This window comes from Asterias rubens, chromosome 16, assembly GCF_902459465.1.
Source record: "Asterias rubens chromosome 16, eAstRub1.3, whole genome shotgun sequence".
Classification (NCBI taxonomy): domain Eukaryota; kingdom Metazoa; phylum Echinodermata; class Asteroidea; order Forcipulatida; family Asteriidae; genus Asterias; species Asterias rubens.
Genome location: NC_047077.1, coordinates 3943422 through 3970094, shown reverse-complemented (window position 1 = coordinate 3970094; position 26673 = coordinate 3943422). Strand labels below are relative to the sequence as shown.

The following is a 26673-nucleotide window of genomic DNA, read 5'->3' as shown; positions in this document are numbered from 1 at the left end:
GCCATTGACAGGTAGTCAGAATGTTGCTGAAATTATTGGAGGATAAAAATGGTGAGGTTCAGAACCTAGCAGTCAAATGGTAAGCATGTGATGCTGTTATTAAGCAAGTTTGGGAATTTGTATTAAACTTGTCTGATTCCATGTGCAATCATCTTGATACAATATTAGCATTTTACAGTATAAATGAACTTGCTTAGTATAAGGTCAAATCTGAATTGGCGGGTATGGCTCTGGCTCTTGCTAACGGTATTGCTAAGAATGTCCTATACCTCAAGGCATGGTGATGTGGAAATCTAGCCGTAGCCGTAGTCGTTAAGAAGGGGATGTTAAGATTCATAATTACTTCAGACAGTTCATCCATTCTGATTGCTCAAGGGAAACTCTTACGGCCATGGTTAAACAGGCAACATAAACACGGTATTATGCTGCCAAAACATGATTCAATCTGCATCTAGCTACCGGGCAATCTCAGTAGTCGCCTTGGTGTCCAGTCATGGATGTAAGGCGCTTTATAAGTAATATGCCTGTGATACTTTTCACAGGACTTGGGAAAGTACTGAGTATACAGTGCTAACACACATCGGTGTATGGGTAAAAACCAATATTCTTTATCCATATTATATTTATCAATATTCTTTAACATCTTTTATATTTTGCGGTACCCGCTGCCAAAACATAGGATTCAAACTGCCTTTAGCTATCGAGCAACCTCAGTAGTCTAGTTGGTAAGACACTGCTCTAGAATTGCAAGGGTCGTGGGTTTGAATCCCACCCGAGTAATATGCCTGTTATATTTTTTTCACAGGACTCGGGGGGGGGGGGGGGGGGGGGGTGGGGGGAGTACTGGGTATACAGTGCTAACACACATCGGTGTATTGGTAAAAACCAAGTTTAATAAATAATATTCTTTATCCCCAACGCAAATTTCACATCGTTTATACGGTAAGGACAATGCAGATTCAAAATTGTAGCAGCCTAGTGCTCTTTTAACACAATCCTTATAATAAGGGAATAAAAGGGTAGTGACGAGTTTGTCAACGGCCATTTAAAACCGGTAGGGTCGTTGCCGTGTGTTAAAGTGTTATTACTTTCTTGGGGCACTGAAATCTTAAGGTTAACTAAAAAATCTGTGTTACTATTTCTGCTTGCCTTAAAGACAGTGGAATTTGGAAACCTATGGTAATCGTCATAAGACTAGTATTCTCACTTGGTGTATCCAAACATGCATAAAACAACAAATCTGTGAAAATGTTGACTCAAGTAATAATTGAAGTTGCCCTTGTTGCACAAATTTGTGTGCTTTCAGATGCCTAAAAAAATGTTAAAAGACTTCATGCCTGAAGCATTTATATATTTGAGTAACAAATTACTTCTATCTCAAAGGAAGCCGTTTCTCACAATGTTTTATACTATTACTAAGTAAGTTTTCATACTAATAATTATTATGAGTATTGACCCAGTGCCTTTAATAAAAACAAACTTACTTTGAACCCCTGGCTTTTCTTTATTACAGCCTTGGTCCACTTGTTTCAAAAGTGAAAGAGTATCAAGTTGAAACGATTGTTGACAATTTGTGTAACAACATGCTGTCAGAAAAGGAACAGTTGCGAGATATCTCAAGTATTGGTAAGTACTATATCAAAGTATTACTTGCTTCAAATCAAGTTTGAAAACATTATATTTTTTTCGGTGTAACCCAAGACTGCCAAAGCTCTTTATTATCATCCTTATGGAAACTGCGAGTAGCACATCATGTTGTGATACCAGATATCAAGTCCCTTGTTAACACTGAACCAATAGCACATCATGTTGTGATATCAGATATCAAGTCCCTTGTTAACACTGAACCAATAGCACATCATGTTGTGATACCAGATATCAAGTCCCTTGTTAACACTGAACCAATAGCACATCATGTTGTGATATCAGATATCAAGTCCCTTGTTAACACTGAACCAATAGCACATCATGTTGTGATACCAGATATTAAGTCCCTTGTTAACACTGAACCAATAGCACATCATGTTGTAAAACCAAATATCAAGTCCCTTGTTAACACTGAACCAATAGCACATCATGTTGTGATACCAGATATCAAGTCCCTTGTTAACACTGAACCAATAGCACATCATGTTGTGATATCAGATATCAAGTCCCTTGTTAACACTGAATCAATAGCACAAGATGTTGTGATATCAGATATCAAGTCCCTTGTTAACACTGAACCAATAGCACATCATGTTGTGATACCAGATATCAAGTCCCTTGTTAACACTGAACCAATAGCACATTATGTTGTGATACCAGATATCAAGTCCCTTGTTAACACTGAACCAATAGCACATCATGTTGTGATACCAGATATCAAGTCCCTTGTTAACACTGAACCAATAGCACATCATGTTGTGATACCAGATATCAAGTCCCTTGTTAACACTGAACCAATAGCACATCATGTTGTGATACCAGATATCAAGTCCCTTGTTAACACTGAACCAATAGCACATCATGTTGTGATATCAGATATCAAGTCCCTTGTTAACACTGAATCAATAGCACATCATGTTGTGATACCAGATATCAAGTCCCTTGTTAACACTGAACCAATAGCACATCATGTTGTGATATCAGATATCAAGTCCCTTGTTAACACTGAATCAATAGCACATCATGTTGTGATATCAGATATCAAGTCCCTTGTTAACACTGAACCATTAGCACATCATGTTGTGATACCAGATATCAAGTCCCTTGTTAACACTGAACCAATAGCACATCATGTTGTGGTACCAGATATCAAGTCCCTTGTTAACACTGAACCAATAGCACATCATGTTGTGATACCAGATATCAAGTCCCTTGTTATCTCTGAACCAACAAAGTCGTTCCAGTTTAGAAAGATGACAAACAGATGTTTGCTTTGCACAGTTTCTGGCAATGGAGCAACAATTCAGGTTCAGTAAGGATTAAGTTATTTTAACGAGTGTGAGGTCTGAGAGATATATTTACATGGATATTGAAGATATTTACAACATTTTAAGATTGAGGTATATTGCATAATGTTATCTTGGTTTACTTACAAAAGTCACCTTAAAATTTTCCAAAACAACAAATTGACATCCTTTAAACAGTTTTGTTCATCCATCAGCTATTTCCTAGTAATTTGTACATTTTTTTGTCAGGTCTTAAAACAGTGATTAATGAACTGCCACCAGCATCAAGTCCTCTTGCTGCAAACATCTGTAAGAGCATCACTGGAAGACTGACCAATGCAATAGCAAAGGTAATCACATATAATAATTATAATAATAATAATAATAATAATTGTCACGGTGTTGATGAAACAATGAAAGACGTGGACAAAATTGTGTTTGTTCGACCCGGTAGTTTTATTCGCACTCAGCGAGGAGCAGGTGAACTATGGAACAACAAATAATGAAATAGATAATTAATATATAAATACATAAATTAGATTACTCAATAATAAAATCAAAGATATAAGCAGGGTGTTTAAATAAAACACGCAATCAGAGTTTCCGGAAAGATTGAATAAAACGCAATCGATGGCTTCCGGAAAGATTATACGAAAATGAGCAGACAATTGTTTCTAAAAGAAGATTAAAGAAACTAAGCAATCGGATTCATCACAGGGATTTAAAGAATGCATTATTAAAGCTTGAACAAATCTGCTTCTGCAATTCTATATCAAAAGATGAACAGTACAATTATGGACTTTACTAAATTAACACTTACAAATTGTTACCGGGAAATTCACATCAACACTGTGGGAAACTTAACGGCGATGTACGGGATTTACGGGAGTTTTCGGCGGCATACTGATATATAACAAAACTGTTGGGAAATACACACATATAAACTCGTTTTAGAGATAGTAATTAAGAGGCGTTACCGCAAACCTTTTTAAATCGTATTACCACCATGCAACGTTACAAATCCTACTAATACACACACAATAAAAGCAATTACTAGAGACAAGTACGTTGGGTACACAAAATAGGATTTAGAAGAATAAACTAGCTTTGCCTAGTGGCACCATAAATCTTATATCAAAATCTAGCGACGGCTCTATTTTGTACCCCACTTAAACAGCATCAAGGGGAACCAAAAATAACTGCAAAAAGCCTAGATCATTGAAATGGAAAGGAAGCAATTTTACAGCATTCAATACTTTAATACAATCGGAATAAGTGACATTAAATATTATACAACGAAGAAAATACTACTTACGAAAACGGCGATGAAAGCTAGCTGGGGTTGACTAAGAAAAATACGGCGAAGTTAACCAAACGAAACCAGGAAAAGAAATGAACCTAGAAATACCGGCACCCAGGTACCTGCGTATGGTAAATAGGGCTTGCCACACCTTAAACCAAATTCCTAAAATGCCCGCAGGCGATTGGCTGCGCGCACTGACCTTTGACTTTAAACAAATAAGGATAAGCTAGTAAACGTAAGAGAAACGTATAAATTATAAACAATAATATAAATACATGACCGGTGGGAGATGACACTCCCCCCTAATTTATACATAACATATATAATATTACCCTTAAATCTTACAAGAGAGAGCCGCAATACTGAAAACACAACAAATTTACGCAAAATAAACGGAGCATAAATATGCCCCATTATGGTAAGCAAATTCCCTTACCATAATATACAACATTATCAAATAGAAAAATAATCATAATCAAGAATTACATCCATTACTTCTAATTCATAGACTAACGCCTTCAATAACATGGGGGCCTCGAGTGAATTCAATTACGCCCTATCAGGAGTAATTACACATTGATTTCAGTATCAACTGAACTAGCCGACTCCAACAAAACTATCTTAGTTATTGGGCAGACAAGCTCAGTGGTTCTTGTCTTAACCTTAACTGATCTGACTAGGCCATCTCTACCAGTGGTTACAGCAATCACTCTCGCCAAAGGCCAGAGGTTCCTAGGAGTCATTTCATCAGTTATAAGTACTAAGTCACCAACCGCCAAACAGTTTGTTACTTTGAACCATTTTGACCTTTTCTGCAACTCTGGCAAGTACAATCTCAGCCACTTACGCCAAAATTGGTTGGCGAGGTGTTGGACATGTTTCCAGCGCCTGCCATAACGATCAAGGTGATCAAATTTACCCGGCGGTAACCTGGACCCATTTCTCAGGAGTAACAAACAACTGGGAGTTAAAGGAGAAAAATCATCAAGGTTGTCGCTGATTTTGCTGAGCGGCCGCCCATTGACGATAGATTCTGCTTCGCAAAACACAGTTTCTAGAATTTCATCGGTAAGCTTGACAGACCTAGGGAGAATAGCCATCATTACTCTTTTTATGACGCCTATCATGCGTTCCCACACTCCCCCCATGTGGGACGCAGTGGGGGGATTAAAATGCCAAATTATGCTTTCTTTCACGGCATACGCATCTATGAATTTACGGGGGAGCTTTTTGATACTGTTTCTTAGTTCTGTCTCACCTCCCACAAAATTGGTACCTTGGTCAGAAAACACGACTTCAGGGTGGCCTCTGCGCGAGGCAAAACGTCTGAAACCATTCAAAAATGAGTCAGTGTCTAACGAATCTAACTTTTCTACATGCACAGCCCTAATACTCAAGCAAGTGAACAAACAACCATAACGTTTAATTTCGGATCGTCCATATTTAACATGAAAAGGTCCAAAAACGTCTACGCCTACGTAAGTGAAGGGGGGTTTATTATCCTCCAAACGTTCCCTAGGTAAATCTGCCATGATCTGTACGCATGGTTTGGCATATAACCGTTTACAAGTGACACAAGCTTTACCAACCCTCTTGACTAGACGTCTCGCACCAATCAACCAGAAACTTCTTCTGACGAGGCCTAAGACCCACTCAACACCAACATGAGCTAAATTGTGTACATCCCTGACGACAGCCGTGGCAACAACATGACTACCTGAGATGATGTGCGGGTGTTTTTCTTTCATGTTACTTTCCTTAAGCCTACCACCAACTCTAACTAAACCTTCGTCATCCAAAAAAGGGTTAAGTGTACTGAGGGAACTAGACAACTTTACAGGCTTTCCCTGCTGTAGTCTCTCTATCTCGGGAGCGAAGCTCATGGATTGGCTTTTTCTGATTAAGACTGCAGTGGCATGACGAACTTCTTCTACGGAGAGTCTTCCCTTATGCCCTTGGCCACGAACAAATTTTCCGAATCGAATCAACCATGCTAAGCCCCTTTTCATGCTGTACCAGGATGAATAGTGACACATCAATCACCAGAGGGGATGAGTAGAGGCTTCATCTGACTCTGACACTTTGCGACATTTGCTAGCTTCTTTAAATTAGTGGATTTCTTGAACTTGGTTACTCTCTTTAACTCATCATGTGTAACAGACTTCTTGGTTGATCCCTTTCGGTTAACAGTTGCTAACAACCCGTCTTGTTTCTTAAACTTGAAAGTGATACGCGTACATTTTTTTGCAGATTTCTCTTGGCCGTTTGACATCAATGACTCAGTAGTTTTTACCGGCTGAAGTGAGTGAGGTGTCTTCAAAGTGGCAGCTTTAAGTGATTTGGTTGTTGACTTTCCATGTTTCTTCAAAGTAGATTGATCGGTCTCTGCTGGAGGGGTGATGGATGTCTTTGATTGTTTAGTTTTTCCCATCTCAGCCGATATTCCAGTGTTGAGGGTTTCTTCAACTTGGCAGCTTTATGCGAATCAACAAAAAAGTGTCAAGTTCCTTCGGGTGGCTTGTTCTGGCTCTGTCAGCATGCAAGGCCTACTTATTTGTTGATTTCAACATTTGTTATCAGTCATCGTTGAACTTTTTGTCTTAAACACAAGTTTTCTCCATCTCATCTGAACGTAATTTGGGAATCGGCCAACAATTTCAAGAATAACAGCCTGAGAATTGACTTCTTGCAGCATCTCCAATTGGTTAAGGACAAGGAAGGCATTTTGCATATCATCAGCTAACTGGCGTATGTCCGTAGGGGACCTGACTGATTTACCTAACTTTAGTTCTCGCATAAGGCGTTCGGTTACCAGGTGAGCATTACCAAAGCGTTCATTCAAAATTAAACACGCCCGGGTATACCCAGTCTCACCTCCGATAAGTTGACATCCCCTAATTGCCTCTTTAGGAGGACCTGCTGTGTACTGCATTAATCGTGATAACTTAAGATCTGGATCCTTACAAACCTTATCTACATTAACCTCAAAAGCTCTCATAAATTGGTGAAAATGCAATGGGTTACCACGGTATACTTCTAACTCTACCTTTGGGAGGTTAAGCAATCTCAAAAACTCATCACGTGACAAATCATCTGCCTTATCTGTGTTAGATTCTGAGGGGCTTTCAGTCTTGACAACTTTCTGTTTACCGAATTCTTTAGCCATGTTTAGTACTGATATATACTCAAGTTGTTTATCGTAGAAATAAGTATCACTTTCCTCTAAATCATCTTCATCAATAAGTGTCTCATGATATTCATTATGATCAAAAGTGAAACCTTCAAACAACTCTTTAAGCTTAGTTACATGATCTCATGATATTCCAGTGTTGAGGGTTTCTTCAACTTGGCAGCTTTATGCGAATCAACAAAAAAGTGTCAAGTTCCTTCGGGTGGCTTGTTCTGGCTCTGTCAGCATGCAAGGCCTACTTATTTGTTGATTTCAACATTTGTTATCAGTCATCGTTGTTCTTTCTTGTCTTTTGAATTGTCACTCTTAAAATCTTCACGATGTTCTGCTGCCGAAACTATACCGCAAACTTTATTAACTAGCTCAACACAGTATACGTCGTAGTATCATCGTATGCTATGCTTGTTGTTTTCGGCGCCGTGCTTGTTTTTGTTGGTATCAACGGGTAATAATAATAATAATAATAATAATAATAATAATAATAATAATAATAATAATAATAATAATAATAATAATAATAATAATAATAATAATAATAATAATAAGGAGAAGAAGTATGGTAAGAAGTATGGTGTCAAAGTGCTTGCGAAATGGTACGACCATGTCCCAGAGAAAGTTGTAGAGACAGGCCAGGTCAAGATCCTATGGGACTTTAACATTCAGACTGATCATGTTATACAACATAGCACCAATGCAACGGATGTTGTACTATTAGATAAGACGAAGAAGATGTGTCATCTCATTGACATAGCTGTGCCAGGTGATATAAGGGTAGCTTCGAACGAGATGGAATAGATCGAGAAGTACCAGGACCTGGCCAGGGAACTTCGAAAGATTTGGCAGGTAAAGGTAAAAGTAGTCTCCGTGGTGGTTGGAGCACTTGGCACCATTCCCAAAGCACTGGGGAAACACCTAGATGAAATAGGGACAAATGTGAGGGTAGATCTGTTACAGAAGGCAGCGCTTTTGGAACGACGAGGATCCTGAGAAAGACTCTTGAGATCTAAGGCTACGGGACGTAGCCCGACTCGAGGAGTTACCGGCACAAAGGAAAATGTGATCTTTCTTTTGCATGCTGTGATAAAATGAACATAATGTATTATAACCTACTCCCAGTTTTTGTATTGCACATTGCGTATCGTGAGGGTCAATGCGTCACGCTCCGCATACGGCCAGTGCAAAAAAATAACATTTTGAACTTAACACGTGCAAAACTAAAAGCAAAAAACACAACCTCACCTCATAACTTAGGCTGGAAGAAAAATACGTAAAAAATATAGCGCGTCTGCGTTCCACGTCCAACTCAGCCTTAGGCCTCGTTGGATATTGGACGCAGACGCGCTATATTTTTCTGTATTCCACTTGCGCATGTGTGATAACTTATAACAGGTCTATGGACTGACCACTGCAAAGCCAAGGTAATCACATTAGGTCCATAGACTGACCGATGCAAAAGCCAAGGTAATCCCATATAGGTTCATAGACTGGCCAATGCAATAGCCAAGGTAATCCCATGTGAGTCCATAGACTGACCAATGCAATAGCCAAGGTAATCCCATGTGAGTCCATAGACTGACCAATGCAATAGCCAAGGTAATCCCATATAGGTCCATAGACTGACCAATGCAATAGCCAAGGTAATCCCATGTGGGTCCATAGACTGACCAATGCAATAGCCAAGGTAATCCCATACAGGTCAATAGACTGACCAATGCAATAGCCAAGGTAATTCCATGTGGGTCCATAGACTGACCAATGCAGTAGCCAAGGTAATCCCATGTGGGTCCATAGACTGACCAATGCAATAGCCAAGGTAATCCCATGTGGGTCCATAGACTGACCAATGCAATAGCCAAGGTAATCCCATATAGGTCAATAAACTGACCAATGCAACAGCTAAGGTAATCACTTGATATTTTTATTTACAGCAAGAGGATGTTTCGGTTAAGTTGGAAGCATTGGATATTCTTGGTGATCTTCTCAGCAGGTTTGGAGGTCTACTTATGAGTTTCCATTCTGCAATACAAAGTGCATTGCTACCACAGCTCAACAGTGCTAGGATGGCAGTACGCAAGAGAGCAATCTTGGCACTTGGTACGTTCAATTATTTCTGACTATTGTTGGATGTTTGAATGAAGGTAATCATAAATGAAAGAGGTTAATGGTTAAAAGGGTTTTGATACCTTGTGTGGATGTTTTGGGGCATGATCTGAATCTCTACTTATTGTGAAGAAATATGTACATTATATAGTTTACCTGTAGAAGTTTCAGCTCAAAAGTTGTCAAGTTTTAAAGAAGAAAAAAAAGTGAAAGTCACAGAGCAATGTTTTCAAGAGAATATATGTTGTATATGGGTTCTCCACATGCGGTTATGTCTGTGTGCTGCACCCGTCCAAAATTCTCAAAATACCAAGTGCTCCCACACAAAAAATGTAGCGCCCGGACAAAATTGTTGAGTGCCCGGTCAAAACCCCCAAATAACTTCACTATGAACACAAACCACCATTTCAACGTGCTATAGTTGATCGATCTTTTGATATCTAGTGTGCAGCTTTTTTTATCTAGTGTGCAGTGACCGGGCAAAAATATAAAAACTCGCATTCCAATATCAGGTGATTGCACACAAAGAGAATTTTTAGTTCAGGATCAGGGGTTTTGTTTGTGCTGAAAAGATTTGAACAAAAATATTCCCACAATCAGTCGATCTTGCTAGAACAGTTTGTGCAGTTGCCGATCAAGCAGGAATGGTTTGTGCAATTTGACATAGTGCAGGATAGTTTACTGCCCAGAAAAAATTTAACCCTTTGGAGAATTCTGAATAATTATCTTTAACTTGTAAGTTTGATGCAAATCTGTAGACATTTGTGTTTTGTGTCATACAAAAAAGTAACTCAGGTTTATACTATCACTATTTTGTACATTGCTTGTTAACCTCAGGGCATCTGGTTATGAGCAGTAGTAACAAACTATTTGGTGATCTTATGGAGTTCCTGATGACAGAGCTGAGGGAAAACAGCAACCCATCTACAACAAGGACATATATACAGTGCATTGGTGCTATCAGGTTAGTTGCATACCATATATATAGTGCATTGGTGCTATCAAGTTAGTTGCATACCATATACAGTGCATTGGTGCTATCAAGTTAGTTGCATACCATATATATAGTGCATTGGTGCTATCAGGTTAGTTGCATACCATATATATAGTGCATTGGTGCTATCAGGTTAGTTGCATACCATATACAGTGCATTGGTGCTATCGGTTAGTTGCATGCCATATACAGTGCATTGGTGCTATCAGGTTAGTTGCATACCATATACAGTGCATTGGTGCTATCAGGTTATTTGCATACCATATATATAGTGCATTTGTGCTATCAGGTTAGTTGCATACCATATACAGTGCATTGGTGCTGTCAAGTTAGTTGCATACCATATATATAGTGCATTGGTGCTATCAGGTTAGTTGCATACCATATATAGTGCATTGGTGCTATCAGGTTAGTTGCATACCATATAGTGCGTTGGTGCTATCAGGTTAGTTGCACACCATATACAGTGCATTGGTGCTATCAGGTTAGTTGCATACCATATATATAGTGCATTGGTGCTATCAGGTTAGTTGCATACCATATATAGTGCATTGGTGCTATCAGGTTAGTTGCATACCATATACAGTGCATTGGTGCTATCAGGTTAGTTGCATACCATATACAGTGCATTGGTGCTATCAGGTTAGTTGCATACCATATATATAGTGCATTGGTGCTATCAGGTTAGTTGCATACCATATATAGTGCTTTGGTGCTACCAGGTTAGTTGCATACCATATATATAGTGCATTGGTGCTATCAGGTTAGTTGCATACCATATATATAGTGCATTGGTGCTATCAGGTTAGTTGCATACCATATATAGTGCATTGGTGCTATCAGGTTAGTTGCATACCATATATATAGTGCATTGGTGCTATCAGGTTAGTTGCATACCATATATAGTGCATTGGTGCTATCAAGTTAGTTGCATACCATATATATAGTGCATTGGTGCTATCAGGTTAGTTGCATACCATATATAGTGCATTGGTGCTATCAGGTTAGTTGCATACCATATACAGTGCATTGGTGCTATCAGGTTAGTTGCATACCATATACAGTGCATTGGTGCTATCAGGTTAGTTGCATACCATATACAGTGCATTGGTGCTATCGGGTTAGTTGCATACCATATACAGTGCATTGGTGCTATCAGGTTAGTTGCATACCATATACAGTGCATTGGTGCTATCAGGTTAGTTGCATACCATATATAGTGCATTGGTACTATCAAGTTAGTTGCATACCATATATATAGTGCATTGGTGCTATCAAGTTAGTTGCATACCATATATAGTGCATTGGTGCTATCAGGTTAGTTGCATACCATATATAGTGCTTTGGTGCTACCAGGTTAGTTGCATACCATATATATAGTGCATTGGTGCTATCAGGTTAGTTGCATACCATATATATAGTGCATTGGTGCTATCAGGTTAGTTGCATACCATATATAGTGCATTGGTGCTATCAAGTTAGTTGCATACCATATATATAGTGCATTGGTGCTATCAGGTTAGTTGCATACCATATATAGTGCATTGGTGCTATCAGGTTAGTTGCATACCATATACAGTGCATTGGTGCTATCAGGTTAGTTGCATACCATATACAGTGCATTGGTGCTATCAGGTTAGTTGCATACCATATACAGTGCATTGGTGCTATCGGGTTAGTTGCATACCATATACAGTGCATTGGTGCTATCAGGTTAGTTGCATACCATATACAGTGCATTGGTGCTATCAGGTTAGTTGCATACCATATATAGTGCATTGGTACTATCAAGTTAGTTGCATACCATATATATAGTGCATTGGTGCTATCAAGTTAGTTGCATACCATATATAGTGCATTGGTGCTATCAGGTTAGTTGCATACCATATATAGTGCATTGGTGCTATCAGGTTAGTTGCATACCATATATAGTGTTTTGGTGCTATCAGGTTAGTTGCATACCATATATACAGTGCATTGGTGCTATCAGGTTAGTTGCATACCATTTATAGTGCATTGGTGCTATCAAGTTAGTTGCATACCATATATATAGTGCACTGGTGCTATCAAGTTAGTTGCATACCATTTATAGTGCATTGGTGCTATCAAGTTAGTTGCATACCATATATACAGTGCATTGGTGCTATCAGGTTAGTTGCATACCATTTATAGTGCATTGGTGCTATCAGGTTAGTTGCATACCATATATACAGTGCATTGGTGCTATCAGGTTAGTTGCATACCATATATAGTGCACTGGTGCTATCAAGTTAGTTGCATACCATATATATAGTGCATTGGTGCTATCAAGTTAGTTGCATACCATATATAGTGCACTGGTGCTATCAAGTTAGTTGCATACCATATATAGTGCATTGGTGCTATCAAGTTAGTTGCATACCATATATAGTGCATTGGTGCTATCAAGTTAGTTGCATACCATATATAGTGCATTGGTGCTATCAAGTTAGTTGCATACCATATGTGACCCGCTCTGACGGAATGAGGAATGTCTAGTAATGTTTCATTTCGTGTAATTTGACACCGAACATAATCATAACAAACAATTAATGAAAATTATTGAATTTTTTAATTTTTTTATTACTACACTTTTAGGTTGCCTAAATCTTGATTAAACTTACTATGGTCTTACCTTTTCGTCAAAAGAATACTAAAGATGTAAAAACAGACGATTTCTGAGCCATGTTCTTGACGTAATTATCCAAAAATGTTCCAAATCCCACGGGACAGACAGCGAACATTCATTGAAAACACCAAATTTGGCGAGCGTCGCAAAACTTTTCACACAACTTGCATAGCGCCACCAAGAGTACCATTGGAAAGCCAAAGATTAGAGGTGTCTAAATATAGCCACCAAAAACATGTGTCAACACTGAAAGGGGTTCAAAGGTCACCAAAGGCAAACCCTGTTTTATCAGCGATGACATCTCCCATTCATAAATCCGCGTCGCGAGATTTAGTATGGCTCACAGACCGAGGCGTTGTTTATCCATGCAGCGTGAGAGTCTGATCACCCGACCCGGTCTTGTTGCCATAGCTAGTTGCAGCGCTGGTAATACGACAATGTACACACGAACACTGCGCGGGTACCATGCACAAACTTTGCTACACGTACGACGTATGGAACAGTGGAATGTTTATCGAACGTTGGGAAAACAGTGTCTAATTTCCATCATTGTTTTGTGGTTTTTCAAGGTTGAATTGTTCCAAACCAAAATAATTCTGAATGTTAAAGGAATAATCTTTCAGTTAAACTTCATGCTGGGTAAGAAATTTCGCTAAAATCATGAGAAACATGCACGGGGAAATTGCGAATGTTCCCTGGTCTTCAAGTCGAGTATACCCGTGGGGGTTGATGCTATGCGCTGAGTGACAGCTGTCTTTACTATGTTTTGACTTGACGGAACAAAACTCGCATTTCAAGTTGGAAATATCAACGCAAATTGCTCCAAAAATTCAGGTAAACATTGTCAAACTTATTGGTGAAATTGTCTACACATTTTAATCTAACTTCTCGTTGAGTTGTTTGTTCATTTTGGTAATTTTGTTTGCCTGACTACGGGGGGTTAAAAATTGATGTTTTCATTATCGTAAACAAAAATATTAATATTATTTTAATGAGTGTGTGAGACGTCGCGTTTTTTCAAATTAATTTTTATGGAGTTTGTGTTTTCCAAAACGGGTCGTAAAATTAAGCGTCAAGGGCGTCGAAAATTCCACATTGTTTCAGACAGGAAGGTCGTATGATCTTGATTTTTATTTCATTTAAAATATTAAGATTTGCTTGTTTGGAATATTATGAAATATGCAAATGTGAAATTCACTAGACAATCCTCATTTCGTTAGAGCGGGTCACATATATAGTGCATTGGTGCTATCAGGTTAGTTGCATACCATATATAGTGCATTGGTGCTATCAAGTTAGTTGCATACCATATAGTGCATTGGTGCTATCAGGTTAGTTGCATACCATATACAGTGTATTTGTGCTATCAGGTTAGTTGCAATGCATTCAAGGGATCTACATGTACCGTGTCTACCCACAGTGTATCGGAAAGTTCGTCAGGTATAGATTGAAATGTTTAAATATACATGTTTCTTTGGTTATAAATTGTGGTTCCATGCATTGTCCCAGGTTACAGTCAGAGTTCTAGCATAAAGGACCACCTACTCAATTGCAATTTTTCTATAATGCATATGGGGTGTCGTGGCCGAGTGGATAAGAGCACCGAACTCAAGCTCTGATGCTTCTGTTCAGCAGAGTGTGGGTTCGAATCCCGGTCTTGACATTGATGTCCCTGAGCAAGACGATTAACTATAATTGCTTCTCTCCACCCAGGGGTAAAGTGGGTACCTGTGAGGGCAGAGATGGTTCTTGTGATTGGTTTAGCCGAGTAACGCATACATTGCGTACAGGCTGTATACTCTCCAGGGAGTTGATGGTTTAAGGATTGATTTAAGGCCCAGTGACCAGGGGTAATAATGTCGGAAGCGCTTTGAGACACCCCTCGTGCGTGGCAAGCGCTATATAAAAACGGTCTATTATTCTTATTCTTATTATTATGTAGATGTAAACTTAATAATTAGGTCACCATGACTCGGGTACAATGTATGCACCCTAAAATTTAACTGATCAATTAAAGTATACATGGTACATCAAGTTGATTAACTGTACAAACTTTGAACCAGTCGACATGCAGGTCATCGCGTTGGAGAACATTTGGAGAAGATCATGCCATTAATAGTCAAGTTCTGTAGAATTGATGAAGATGATGAGTTAAGAGAATACTGCATTCAGGTAAGCAAACTACATTGCAGTATAAATACTACCGTTATATGCACTCATTGATACTGCAGCTCAATATACCTTGGGGTTTTCGTTCCAGCTAAAGTTTGAATTGAAGCACTTGTATTTCTTTTGATTTAGCACCAATAAATCATCTTGGTGTTATGTCCAAACTAATGGATTTTGCTATAGTCTGTTTGTTAAAGTGCTGTGGTCTTAATGAAATGGGGCTATATGAAAACTCAGTGTATGTATGTATTATGATCAGGATGTTTGTTTTGTCATGTATATGATATTGATATCAAGAATGATGTTTATTATTTTCAGGCTTTTGAATCATTTGTTAGACGGTGTCCAAAGGAAGTTTCTCCACATGTTTCAACAGTAAGTTAAGCTTTAAGTGTTACCTTTATGGGATTGCCAAACAACAAGGTTCCAGATATCTCAAATTTTACAGTAAAGAGGAAAACATGCAGCATTTTTTGCAGTTATTGAAGCAATGATGTTTGCACATTTACATGATCCAGGTGAACATTAAATATTAATAAAGGTTGGTGTGTGTGGGGGGGGGTCTCTGTAACTCACATGATGTGTACTACAATGTTATCAACCAATCCATATCAAAGAAATAATGTTTCATGTGGATGTGTTGCTTTCAAAATTCCAAAGTATGAACCAGGCTTTAGTTTTTATTAAAAACCAAAACACCAACACTTTGAGTTGGTGATATTGTCATTTCACTGGCGGAACATGCAGCACAAGTCATCCTTTATTTTGCCATTTATTGTGCTGCGGTAATGAAGCAGTGTTACTGCAAGGCACATAACTACATTCAGCATCTACAGTTAGAAATTGCTTGTTTTGTTTTAAAATCTGTATCCTCTAATACTAATGACAAAGATCTACTTGGATGTTTTTCACTCGTGCAATAGTGTGAATATTTTCATACGTTGAAAGATGGAATGTTCCATTCAACTCGGTTCCGCCTCGTTGAAAAGAACATTCCATCTTTCAACTCATGGAAATATTTGCACCAATGCACTGACAAACGTTGATTATTTGTATACTATATGATCTATTATGTATCAGATTATTGAGCTATGTCTGCAATACATCTGCTATGATCCTAACTATAACTATGAGAGTGATGAGGAAGATGATGCTATGGATGCTGATGCTGACGATGAAGAAGAAGGGTAAGTTTACCTCATAAATATTCATGACTGAGAGTTGAGTTCTCATTAGTCCATTCATCATCACGTGCCAGGTGTTAATTCTACCAAGCGTGCACGTGAGTATTCACGCAAGTGATAAATGCGCATGACAAGTAGAACAGCTCCCGGGAGCTATTCTACTTGTCATGCGCATTATTGTTGTGCGACGCCATCCCCGGGCGCTATTATACTTGTCATGCGCTTTACTATTGTGGTACTGTTGTACACACGCATGAACATCGCTCTAGCCACATTCATCCTTGGTTCAATTTTCCCTTGCTCCAGACAACTGAATTGTGTATGAAGTACATGTATAGTAAAACAAATATAGCATGGTTTATTTTGGGTGACTAGTCAATATGAGTTCCCCATGGTATTGTAAGTCGACAAACTAGTTCCCGAGGTCAACTGCCAATACCTCGGGGAGCTAATATCGACAGGAACACCACAAAGGGAGGAAGAGACAATAGATGAAACTCAGGACGAGAGTGAGCTAGAGACCGTGGTCGTACTCCCCCACATTCATGCGTAGTCCTGTTCGCTGGCAGAATTCGTCGGCAATATCGAGTAATCGTTGTAGGTCCAGACTTGACTTTCCGACAATTGGGATGTCATCTGCGAAAGCCAGATTTGTCTTTGCATGTAACCTCTTGTTAAGATTACCCAAGGCATTAAAAAACCATCCGTGCTCACCAAACCAGTAACAGTTCTCGAAATAGAGAAAAATCCATGGATTCATCAAGCGCCCCAGGCCCTGACGGGATCACCGTCAAGGACCTACAGTCGATGAACATGGAGACACTATCAAACATGCTTTCAGCATGGATGCTTTGTGGGAAAGTCCCTGAGGGTATAAAAGGCGCAAGATCCGTCCTGCTCCCAAAATGTTCAGAGGGTTTAGACCAAATTGGAAACTGGAGACCAATCACTATCAGCTCGGTCATCATAAGACTGTTTACTAAAATCTTGACTGCTAGACTCACCAAGGTAGTTCGATTAAGTCCAAGGCAGCGGGGGTTCGTGGCAGCTCCGGGGTGCGCCCAGATCTTGTTTCTGATCGATACCCTGGTAAAGACTGCTAAGGAGCGCCGCTCGCCTACAGACTCGCATGTCATCGGCCTTATAAAGTTACTGTATGATGGCAGTTTTACTGAGTTCAAGGTAGGAGACAAACAGAGCGATCCCCTATACTTCAAGAAGAGAGTCAAACAGGGAGATCCGCTCTCCCCATTGCTATTCAACATAGCAATTGACCCACTATTGAGACGCCTAGAAGAAGAAGAAGGGTTTTCCTTTGAGATCGATGGGGAGAAGTTCTATCTCGGCCCTGGCTTTTGCAGATGACATTGCAATAGTTGGAAAGTCAAGTCTGGACCTACAATGATGACTCGATATTGCCGACGAGTTCTGCCAGAGAACGGCGCTCCACATCCAGCCCTGGGGGAAATCGTTCATGGTTAATGGAGGGTCTCCTTGGTGCATGTCAGCCTGCCAATCCCCTGGATCATACCCGATGAGACGACCAAATACCTGGGATTACGCGTAGGACCATGGCGAGGCGTCAAAACGGAAGATCTTGGGGAGCGGTTAAATGTTTGGATTGAACAGATCAGGAAAGCTCCTCAAACCAGTCCAGAAAGTTGACTTGGTCCGTAACCATGTCAACCCGAGATTGCAGTTAAAACTGTCGATGACAAAAGTGAGCAATAACAACTTGGGGGCTCTAGACAGTACAATCTGCCTGGCAGTGAAAGAGTAGCTGAAGCTCCCTCAGTGTACAACAAATGGCATGATCTACTCAAAAACGCAAAACGAGATGACCTGCGTGGGATGGCTAGACCAAAGGAGTGTTGGAGGATCAAAGAAGACGCCGACTGGGCTGCCAAACTGTGCCACGGAATAGGCACAGATGCCCGGAGGAACGATGCTCACGTTAACAAGTGGATAACAACCCCGCTACTGAGGGGACACCAATACTGTGCAGCCCTACAGATGTGCATGAACACTTACCCAGTATGCGAGCCTATACTGAAGGTCGAGAGGGGGTGCGATGCACCAACAGAATCGCTTTCCCAACTATCCGGCCAATGGTGCAAGGGGTGCGAATTGTGAGACACAATAAGATCTGTGACATGCTCGTAGATAGAGTTGTGGCTCACAAATTGCAAAAAATGGCAAGTGAGACGCGAGGTTACATGCAAAGTCGAGTCGGTAGGAACAAAGCAACCAGATCTGGTATTCACAGACAATTGACATTCGATAGTCGTAGATATCACTGTCCGATTCGAGAGCGGCCGACGCCTCGAAAATGCATGCGACAAAAAAGTCTCTAAATACCAGACCTGTGCCGAATCGTTGAAAGCCATCACCGGTGCCAACACCATAGAGTTCCATGGTCTAGTAATGGGGGCGAGAGGAGTGGGTGCTCGAAGAACGCAAACCCTCTTGCAGCACTTGGAATTTACTGTAAATCTTTCCGCTCCTGTTTATGCACGAAAGCTATGGTCAAAACTCTACACCTGCTCTACCTCTTTGGTAACAGATAGGCCCCCAGTGTAGGATGAGTTCTTCACCCGATGCCCGGTGGTCGATGGCGCTCCCAAAACCCGATGGATGAATCACAACTGGATGAAACCGAGCCCCCGAGGTGTCATCACCGAGCAGTGAAGACACAAGAGACCAACAAGTGACGGAAGTTCCTGAAGCGGAAACCCCAGAATCGGGTGAATGGGCGATCCAACAATTTTTTATTTTTGTTTGGCCTAACGTGCTACAGACTCCATTCAAGCCTCAGGAACTAGTTTGTCAACTTCCAATACCTTAGGGAGCTAATGTCAATTGTAGACCCTCAAACCATGTTATATTTGTATACTATTGATCCAAGTTCATCCACATACGATGCTCCAGAGCAACACCTACATAGGAATATTTTCAGCCTTACTACCATGTGCTCTGGATAAATACCTCTAGTCGTTTTGGCTTACCCCTGGAAGGGAAGCACTGGAAATCAACGATGATCGGCTCGCGTAAAAGAACCCAGTGCAGAGAAAGAGAAGGGGTTCGCCTTAGTGTTCCTAGTTTGATAGGCAGTGTAAAAAGAAGTAGGTCTCATAATTCAAACAAATTTCTCACATACCTTGCAAGAAATACTAATTGTTGAAGCGCCTAGAGCGTCACTGAGTCCCAGATATGGGCGATAGATAAGAAGTGACTCTTATTCTTGATTTTAATAATGATGATGTAATTCCATTGCAGTGAATCTGATGATGAGTATAGCGATGATGATGATATGAGCTGGAAGGTACGACGTGCTGCAGCCAAATGTCTGGAAGCCATTGTAGGTTCTAGACATGAGATGTTGAATGAGTTCTATCGCTCCGTATCACCGGCTCTTATTGCAAGATTTAAAGGTAAATCATAGAGTCATTCAGTCCCATACAGCACATGTACATGTACATGTACATCAAAGGAGTAATCACAATTTCATGCATTTCAAATGGATGGAAACCCAAACTTATATGTTGCAATCAAGAAAAGAGTCTTTGGCATCACCATGGAGACCCTTCAATACTGTTAAAACCCATGTTGTTACCACCTTTGCTTCAAAAGTTGTGTTGAATAGAAACATTGATAGAAAGGAGATTAAAGTATAGTTATTGATAGAACAAACAAAGTCACATTTTCTTTCAATGCTAATTTTAACCCCTTGTTGTTGCTTTTTATCTGGAAGGAAGTTGGCAATACAAACTAAGATAAAATTTGGCATTTAAATTTACAAAACAAAAGCATTTTTTTTAATTTCACCCCTCGGCCTGTTTTGGCTGGTTTCTCAACTTCTGGTTTCTCAAGGGGCATCTGAGTCAGAGTGTTAGAGTAATGTATGGAGTGCATTATTGACAGTATTGAAGGGGCATCTGAGTCAGAGTGTTAGAGTAATGTATGGAGTGCATTATTGACAGTATTGAAGGGGCATCTGAGTCAGAGTGTTAGAGTAATGTATGGAGTGCATTATTGACAGTATTGAAGGGGCATCTGAGTACAGCTTTCTCCATCTGATCGTCAGAATGTACTGTGGTTGCTCTCAAAACCACAACTCATTACAGTGGAATTTGGTGCATTGTGTTAACACATTATCATGAATCATTGCAAAGGTTCAAATGCTTCTTTACAGCCATTTTTGTTGAGATAGGAAAATCTGATTTGGATATTCATTCATTCATTCATTCATTCATAATTGGTTTATTATTTTAAAAACAAATTCCCATGGCGACCGGAGGTCGAATTACAGGAAAATATACAGAGATTAAAAAATAAGAAAAAACACACTATTTCACATTATTTAAGAAATAATTGATTAAGGAGAGACAAATATTTACAATGTATAAAATAAATTGTTCTGAAAGTTGCGGGGAAAAAAAAAAACCTGGATAAAAAAATATTGCTGGCACAGTCAAAGGGCGCATAAAAAGCTGCATTCTATTGCAATTCAGTTGTTAAAAAGGCGTGTGAGGTGAGGGAGAGGGCTCTTTCTGTAGCGCTCTGTTCGGCATTTAAACTGACCCAGAAGTCCGGAGTTCCTAAGTTGGTACCCACTATGATTTGATTACAGAGCGTGAAGAGAATGTAAAGTCTGATATCTTTCATGCCTTCATTACACTGCTGAAACAGACTAAGCCTATTGTAACTGGCTGTTATGATCCTGACTCTATGGAGCATGAAGATGGGTGAGTCTTATCAACATCAGTAACATCGTCATGGCAGTCTTAGGTCGTGTCCCAAACGGCGTCTTCGGCTACAGCTAGGGCTAGATCACATGCATCTGCCTATTCTCCAATACTGACAGACGCGCTGATCTAGCCGTAGTTGTAGCCGATTTGTGTTTTGCACAAGGCCTTAGCATCATTGTAGCAATGTAAAATTTTTAATGTTATGATCTTCCAAATACAGTCAAATTAACAAAAACATAATGATAATAAGAGAAAAGCAAGTGCCATACATACCAGTGTTTCAACATGAATCATTCAATATGTGTGTATCTAACCACTCTATCCAATGGGCCTATACTCCCTACTTATAACGCACCTTGAATCCACAGTAGTTTGACTCTATTTGGCTCAGTTTTCAGTTCTTTTCCTTATTGATGTGCATTGAGTAACCAGTCCGTGTGGTCCTGCTACAGCTGAGATTTCTCAGCTGTTGTGACCTGAGCATACTTTGTATGTGCGTTGCCGATGGTTGGTAGGTGGACCTGAGGCCGACTTAAGACATACGGTGTAAGAGAGAAGTGATCTTGTTTGTCTCCATGAGTATACATACTTCATTATTCAATAGAATTGACAAGACGTGTTTGGCAGACTCAAAGTCAACATATTAACACTTGTTTTTGTTTAAGACAGTGAGTGTTTGACACAGTGAGGTCATGTCGTTCAATTGAAAACACACAAGACTGCTAGACATGTCCAGTAATGAGTTTAAAGGCCCGACATTAAAGCTACTGGCTTCAAGCCTCAATCCAGTGTAGGTGTCAAGTTTGAACCCTGGTAGCAGTAAGGAGTATCTTGAAAGTTGATGTTGTGTATGTTGTTGTCTCCCAAGCAGCCCCATATCAATGCTGAGGCTTCAGGTACCAGACATAGTACGTGCTTTACACAAGCAGATGAGAGAGAAGAGCATTAAGACACGTCAAGGCTGCTTTACTCTACTCACTGAGCTGATTAGTGTATCACCAGGAGCATTAGCAGAACATATCCCAGCGGTTATACCTGGCATTCAGTTCTCTCTTGGGTAAACTTTCTTTAGTCTCTAACCAGGGTTCAATTTCATAGAGCTGCTAAGCACCAAAGTTTGCTTAGCATGAAATTTCTTCCTTGATAAAAACAGGATTACCAACAAAATTTCCATTTGTTGCATATTGCTTGATACTTGTATTCAGCTGTTTTTGGATTATCCTGAAAATCATGTGGAAGTTTGGTTGGGAAATCCTGTTTTTATCTAGGCAAAAGTTTCATGCTAAGCAAATTTTTGTGCTTAGCAGCTGTATGAAATTGGTGCTAGTAAACATTACTAGTTAAAATTACTGCTGTTCATTGTGTTTTTGGGCGTTGGTTTGCACAATGTCATGACCATGGAACTACAAAAAAACTCCATGATATAACCATTTGAACCCACTATTAGACAAATATTGACTGGAAAGCTTGGCACTAGTGCAGAGCTTTGTTCCTTAAAGAGGTGTGTGAGTGACACAAGAGGAGACTATTTCTCAAGGAAGTACTGTGTTGCAGTCACTAACAGACCATCATGGCACATTTAAAGGAACACATTGCCTTGGATCGGTCGAGTTGGTCTTTGAAAAGCGTTTGTAACCGTTTGTCATAAAATGCATATGATTAGAAAGATATTTTTAAAGTAGAATATAATGATCCACACAAGTATCACTCGAAATTGCGAAGTTTTTCTTTGACCTCGTCGACTAACACGGTCGGCCATTTATGGGAGTCAAATTTTTGACTCCCATGACTCCCATAAATGGCCGACCGTGTTAGTTCGCAAAGTAAAAGTAAAAACACACAATTTCGAGGCAAATTTGTGTGGATCATTGTATTCTACTTTTAATTCACCTTTCTACCCATGCATTTTATAACAAACTGTTACAAACGTTTTGCAAAGACCAACCCGACCGATCCAAGGCAATGTGTTTCTTTAACTTGGACCCCCATGAACTACCTATACAGCTAGGCACTGTTCTTACGGTACTGCTAAAAGTGAGTATAGTGCCCGGCCATGCCATATACCATACATGCAGCTTAACGTACAGCTATATCACTGTTTGTACATTTGATGCATTGGCCTATAATTTTAACAATATCATAACAAGTTCCACCCAATTTGATAATTGGGCATTAGGAGTGTCATTTATGACATACATGGCACATTATAAGTGTACTCTAGTTTTCTAGCCTTTGAAAATGGAGAATCAATCAGACATGTTGTAACTACGCACAGGACCATTGTTGGTAGTCATTCTTGCTGTGCCACATGAACAAATCTTTCATGAAATATTTAATTTACTGAAGTTTGTTTTGTGCTCATTAACAATCCTTGTTTTAGAGAGAGATATAAAGATTAACGTTTCTTTTTTAAGAGTGGAAAGTCAATGAGATGTTCCTTCTGTCACAATGCATGATGGAAGAAACCAATTCCATCTTATTATCTTTCTTGAATTGTTTGTTCCTATAGAGACAAGAATAGCAGTTCCAGTTCCAATATGAAGATTGACACCTTGTCTTTCTTGAATTGTTTGTTCCTATAGAGACAAGAATAGCAGTTCCAATATGAAGATTGACACCTTGTCTTTCTTGAATTGTTTGTTCCTATAGAGACAAGAATAGCAGTTCCAATATGAAGATTGACACCTTGTCTTTCTTGAATTGTTTGTTCATATAGAGACAAGAATAGCAGTTCCAATATGAAGATTGACACCTTGTCTTTCTTAAATTGTTTGTTCCTATAGAGACAAGAATAGCAGTTCCAATATGAAGATTGACACCTTGTCTTTCTTGAATTGTTTGTTCCTATAGAGACAAGAATAGCAGTTCCAATATGAAGATTGACACCTTGTCTTTCTTGAATTGTTTGTTCCTATAGAGACAAGAATAGCAGTTCCAATATGAAGATTGACACCTTGTCTTTCCTGAATTGTTTGATGGTAAACCATAGTCCACAAGCCTTCCATCCTCACATAGGTGTGATTGTGCCTGTAAGTATATCCCTCTCCTGTCTCTTCTTGCCTGGTTAGATTATTTGCTTTCCTTCATTGGCTCTGTGTTTTGATAAAGAGCCATCAATAAGCCATTTGTGAGTTATATTTAAATATTGTGTGGTACAATGACGTGCTTGATCTTAAGTACCACACAAATTTGAAATCCTCCAAATATAGAGACAGTTGCTATGTCACATGATTTTAATTTAATTGATTTTTTATTCTTAATATATATTTAGCATTTTCTATTGATTTTTAATTTTCTGCTTTTATTATTGCTTTGTGTACTATATTATGTTAAATCTATATTAATTTTATTGTGTACCCCAGATGTGGGGCAACAGATCTACGGATCATAGTATGTATTTGCTTTTGTTGTCCCTTGCCCATCTTGGGGTATAATGTTGTCAATGTATTTTGTTTTGTACTGTTATGGCGAATAAAATAATAATAATAATAAAAAAATAATTCTGGTCAAGCTTTTGCGTATTACGTAAGACATGTATGGTGAAGACCCATACACAACTCTGAATGAATGGATGTGTATGTCACATTAGTACATGGGTTTGCTCATCTGGAGGTTGCTATGCAAAAGCTTGCCCCGAACCATTTGACATAGCAACTGTCTCTATAGTCTGAGGAATTCAAATGTAAGCAGTACATTGTGACTAAGCAAGTCATTGTACCAGACATTATTCAAATCTAACTTTCAAATGGCTCATTTCATAGCTTTGAATGAATGGTACCAGGGTTTGCTCATCTGGAGATGCTTTGCAAAGGTTTGCCCAAATCATTTCACATAGCAACTGTCTCTATAGTCTGAGGAATTCAAATGTAAGCAGTACATTGTGACTAAGCAAGTCATTGTACCAGACATTATTGGATCCATGGAACTTGAAGTTATTGGAAGAGCTGTAGTACTTGTACCAGGCATGTTAGTTAGTCTTGAGACTTTTTTCAGATCTCTTGACTTTGGTTTTTGGAAAAAATACTAAATACAATGTACCAAACATTTACTTCAAACACAAACAATGTTTTCTAATTTTGTTTGATCCGTATCAAAGCTTAACTTTGGTAATGCAAACAACACAGCTGTGTAGATTTAGGCACAGGACATGCAGGAAGAAGGATTGTGGGTGAGCTGTGGTGAACACTCAGCAAATGGAATCTATTGATGCTGTAAGTACATTGTAGGTTGTAGTTATGCTTTACTATAAGTATGGAGTCTTAATTAAAAATCATGTGACACTTTATTGTTAATCTACAGCCAGTTGTAACAGCAGTAGGGGATACTTTCTATAAAATCACATCTGAAGCCCTGTTAGTCACACAAACCATTGTCAAAGTCATCAAACCACTGGGTAAGTTTCATTTTCTATCCTCAAATTTAGTTACTATAACATTCAATACAGAATAAATGTTTTGAACATGGCCAGTGAATATAATATACAGGAAGCTGGGCACCTTTGTAGGGATTGTGTTGTTTACAATTAGAGTGACCATGTTCATTCCAGGACCTTTAAGGGCAAGATAGTTCACCATTATACAGGAAGCTGTGCACCTTTGCAGGGATTGTGTTGTTTACAATTAGAGTGACCATGTTCATTCCAGGACCTTTAAGGGCAAGATAGTTCACCATTATACAGGAAGCTGTGCACCTTTGTAGGGATTGTGTTGTTTACAATTAGAGTGACCATGTTCATTCCAGGGCCTTTAAGGGCAAGATAGTTCACCATTATACAGGAAGCTGTGCACCTTTGTAGGGATTGTGTTGTTTACAATTAGAGTGACCATGTTCATTCCAGGGCCTTTAAGGGCAAGATAGTTCACCATTATACAGGAAGCTGTGCACCTTTGTAGGGATTGTGTTGTTTACAATTAGAGTGACCATGTTCATTCCAGGACCTTTAAGGGCAAGATAGTTCACCATTATACAGGAAGCTGTGCACCTTTGTAGGGATTGTGTTGTTTACAATTAGAGTGACCATGTTCATTCCAGGGCCTTTAAGGGCAAGATAGTTCACCATTATACAGGAAGCTTTGCACCTTTGTAGGGATTGTGTTGTTTACAATTAGAGTGACCATGTTCATTCCAGGGCCTTTAAGGGCAAGATAGTTCACCATTATACAGGAAGCTGTGCACCTTTGTAGGGATTGTGTTGTTTACAATTAGAGTGACCATGTTCATTCCAGGGCCTTTAAGGGCAAGATAGTTCACCATTATACAGGAAGCTTTGCACCTTTGTAGGGATTGTGTTGTTTACAATTAGAGTGACCATGTTCATTCCAGGGCCTTTAAGGGCAAGATAGTTCACCATTATACAGGAAGCTGTGCACCTTTGTAGGGATTGTGTTGTTTACAATTAGAGTGAC

At 39.3% G+C, this 26673-nt stretch overlaps 1 protein-coding gene across 3 annotated transcripts in view; it reads left to right on the top strand.

Annotated features, from left to right (window-relative positions):
• Window positions 1-26673, top strand: part of LOC117300685 (cullin-associated NEDD8-dissociated protein 1-like) — a 53416-nt gene that overhangs the window by 6021 nt on the left and 20722 nt on the right. The window contains exons 3-15 of one of the 3 annotated variants that reach the window (XM_033784411.1): window positions 12-79; window positions 1514-1626; window positions 3183-3283; window positions 9355-9520; window positions 10364-10490; window positions 15231-15339; window positions 15655-15711; window positions 16417-16523; window positions 19797-19951; window positions 21151-21265; window positions 22140-22325; window positions 24186-24297; window positions 25568-25661. In XM_033784411.1, coding sequence (XP_033640302.1) covers window positions 12-79; window positions 1514-1626; window positions 3183-3283; window positions 9355-9520; window positions 10364-10490; window positions 15231-15339; window positions 15655-15711; window positions 16417-16523; window positions 19797-19951; window positions 21151-21265; window positions 22140-22325; window positions 24186-24297; window positions 25568-25661 — 1510 coding nt within the window. Of the gene's footprint in view, window positions 1-11; window positions 80-1513; window positions 1627-3182; window positions 3284-9354; window positions 9521-10363; window positions 10491-10987; window positions 11005-15230; window positions 15340-15654; window positions 15712-16416; window positions 16524-19796; window positions 19952-21150; window positions 21266-22136; window positions 22326-24185; window positions 24298-25567; window positions 25662-26673 lie in introns of those variants that run through there. The other 2 variants (XM_033784410.1, XM_033784413.1) reach the window with 2 other exon arrangements.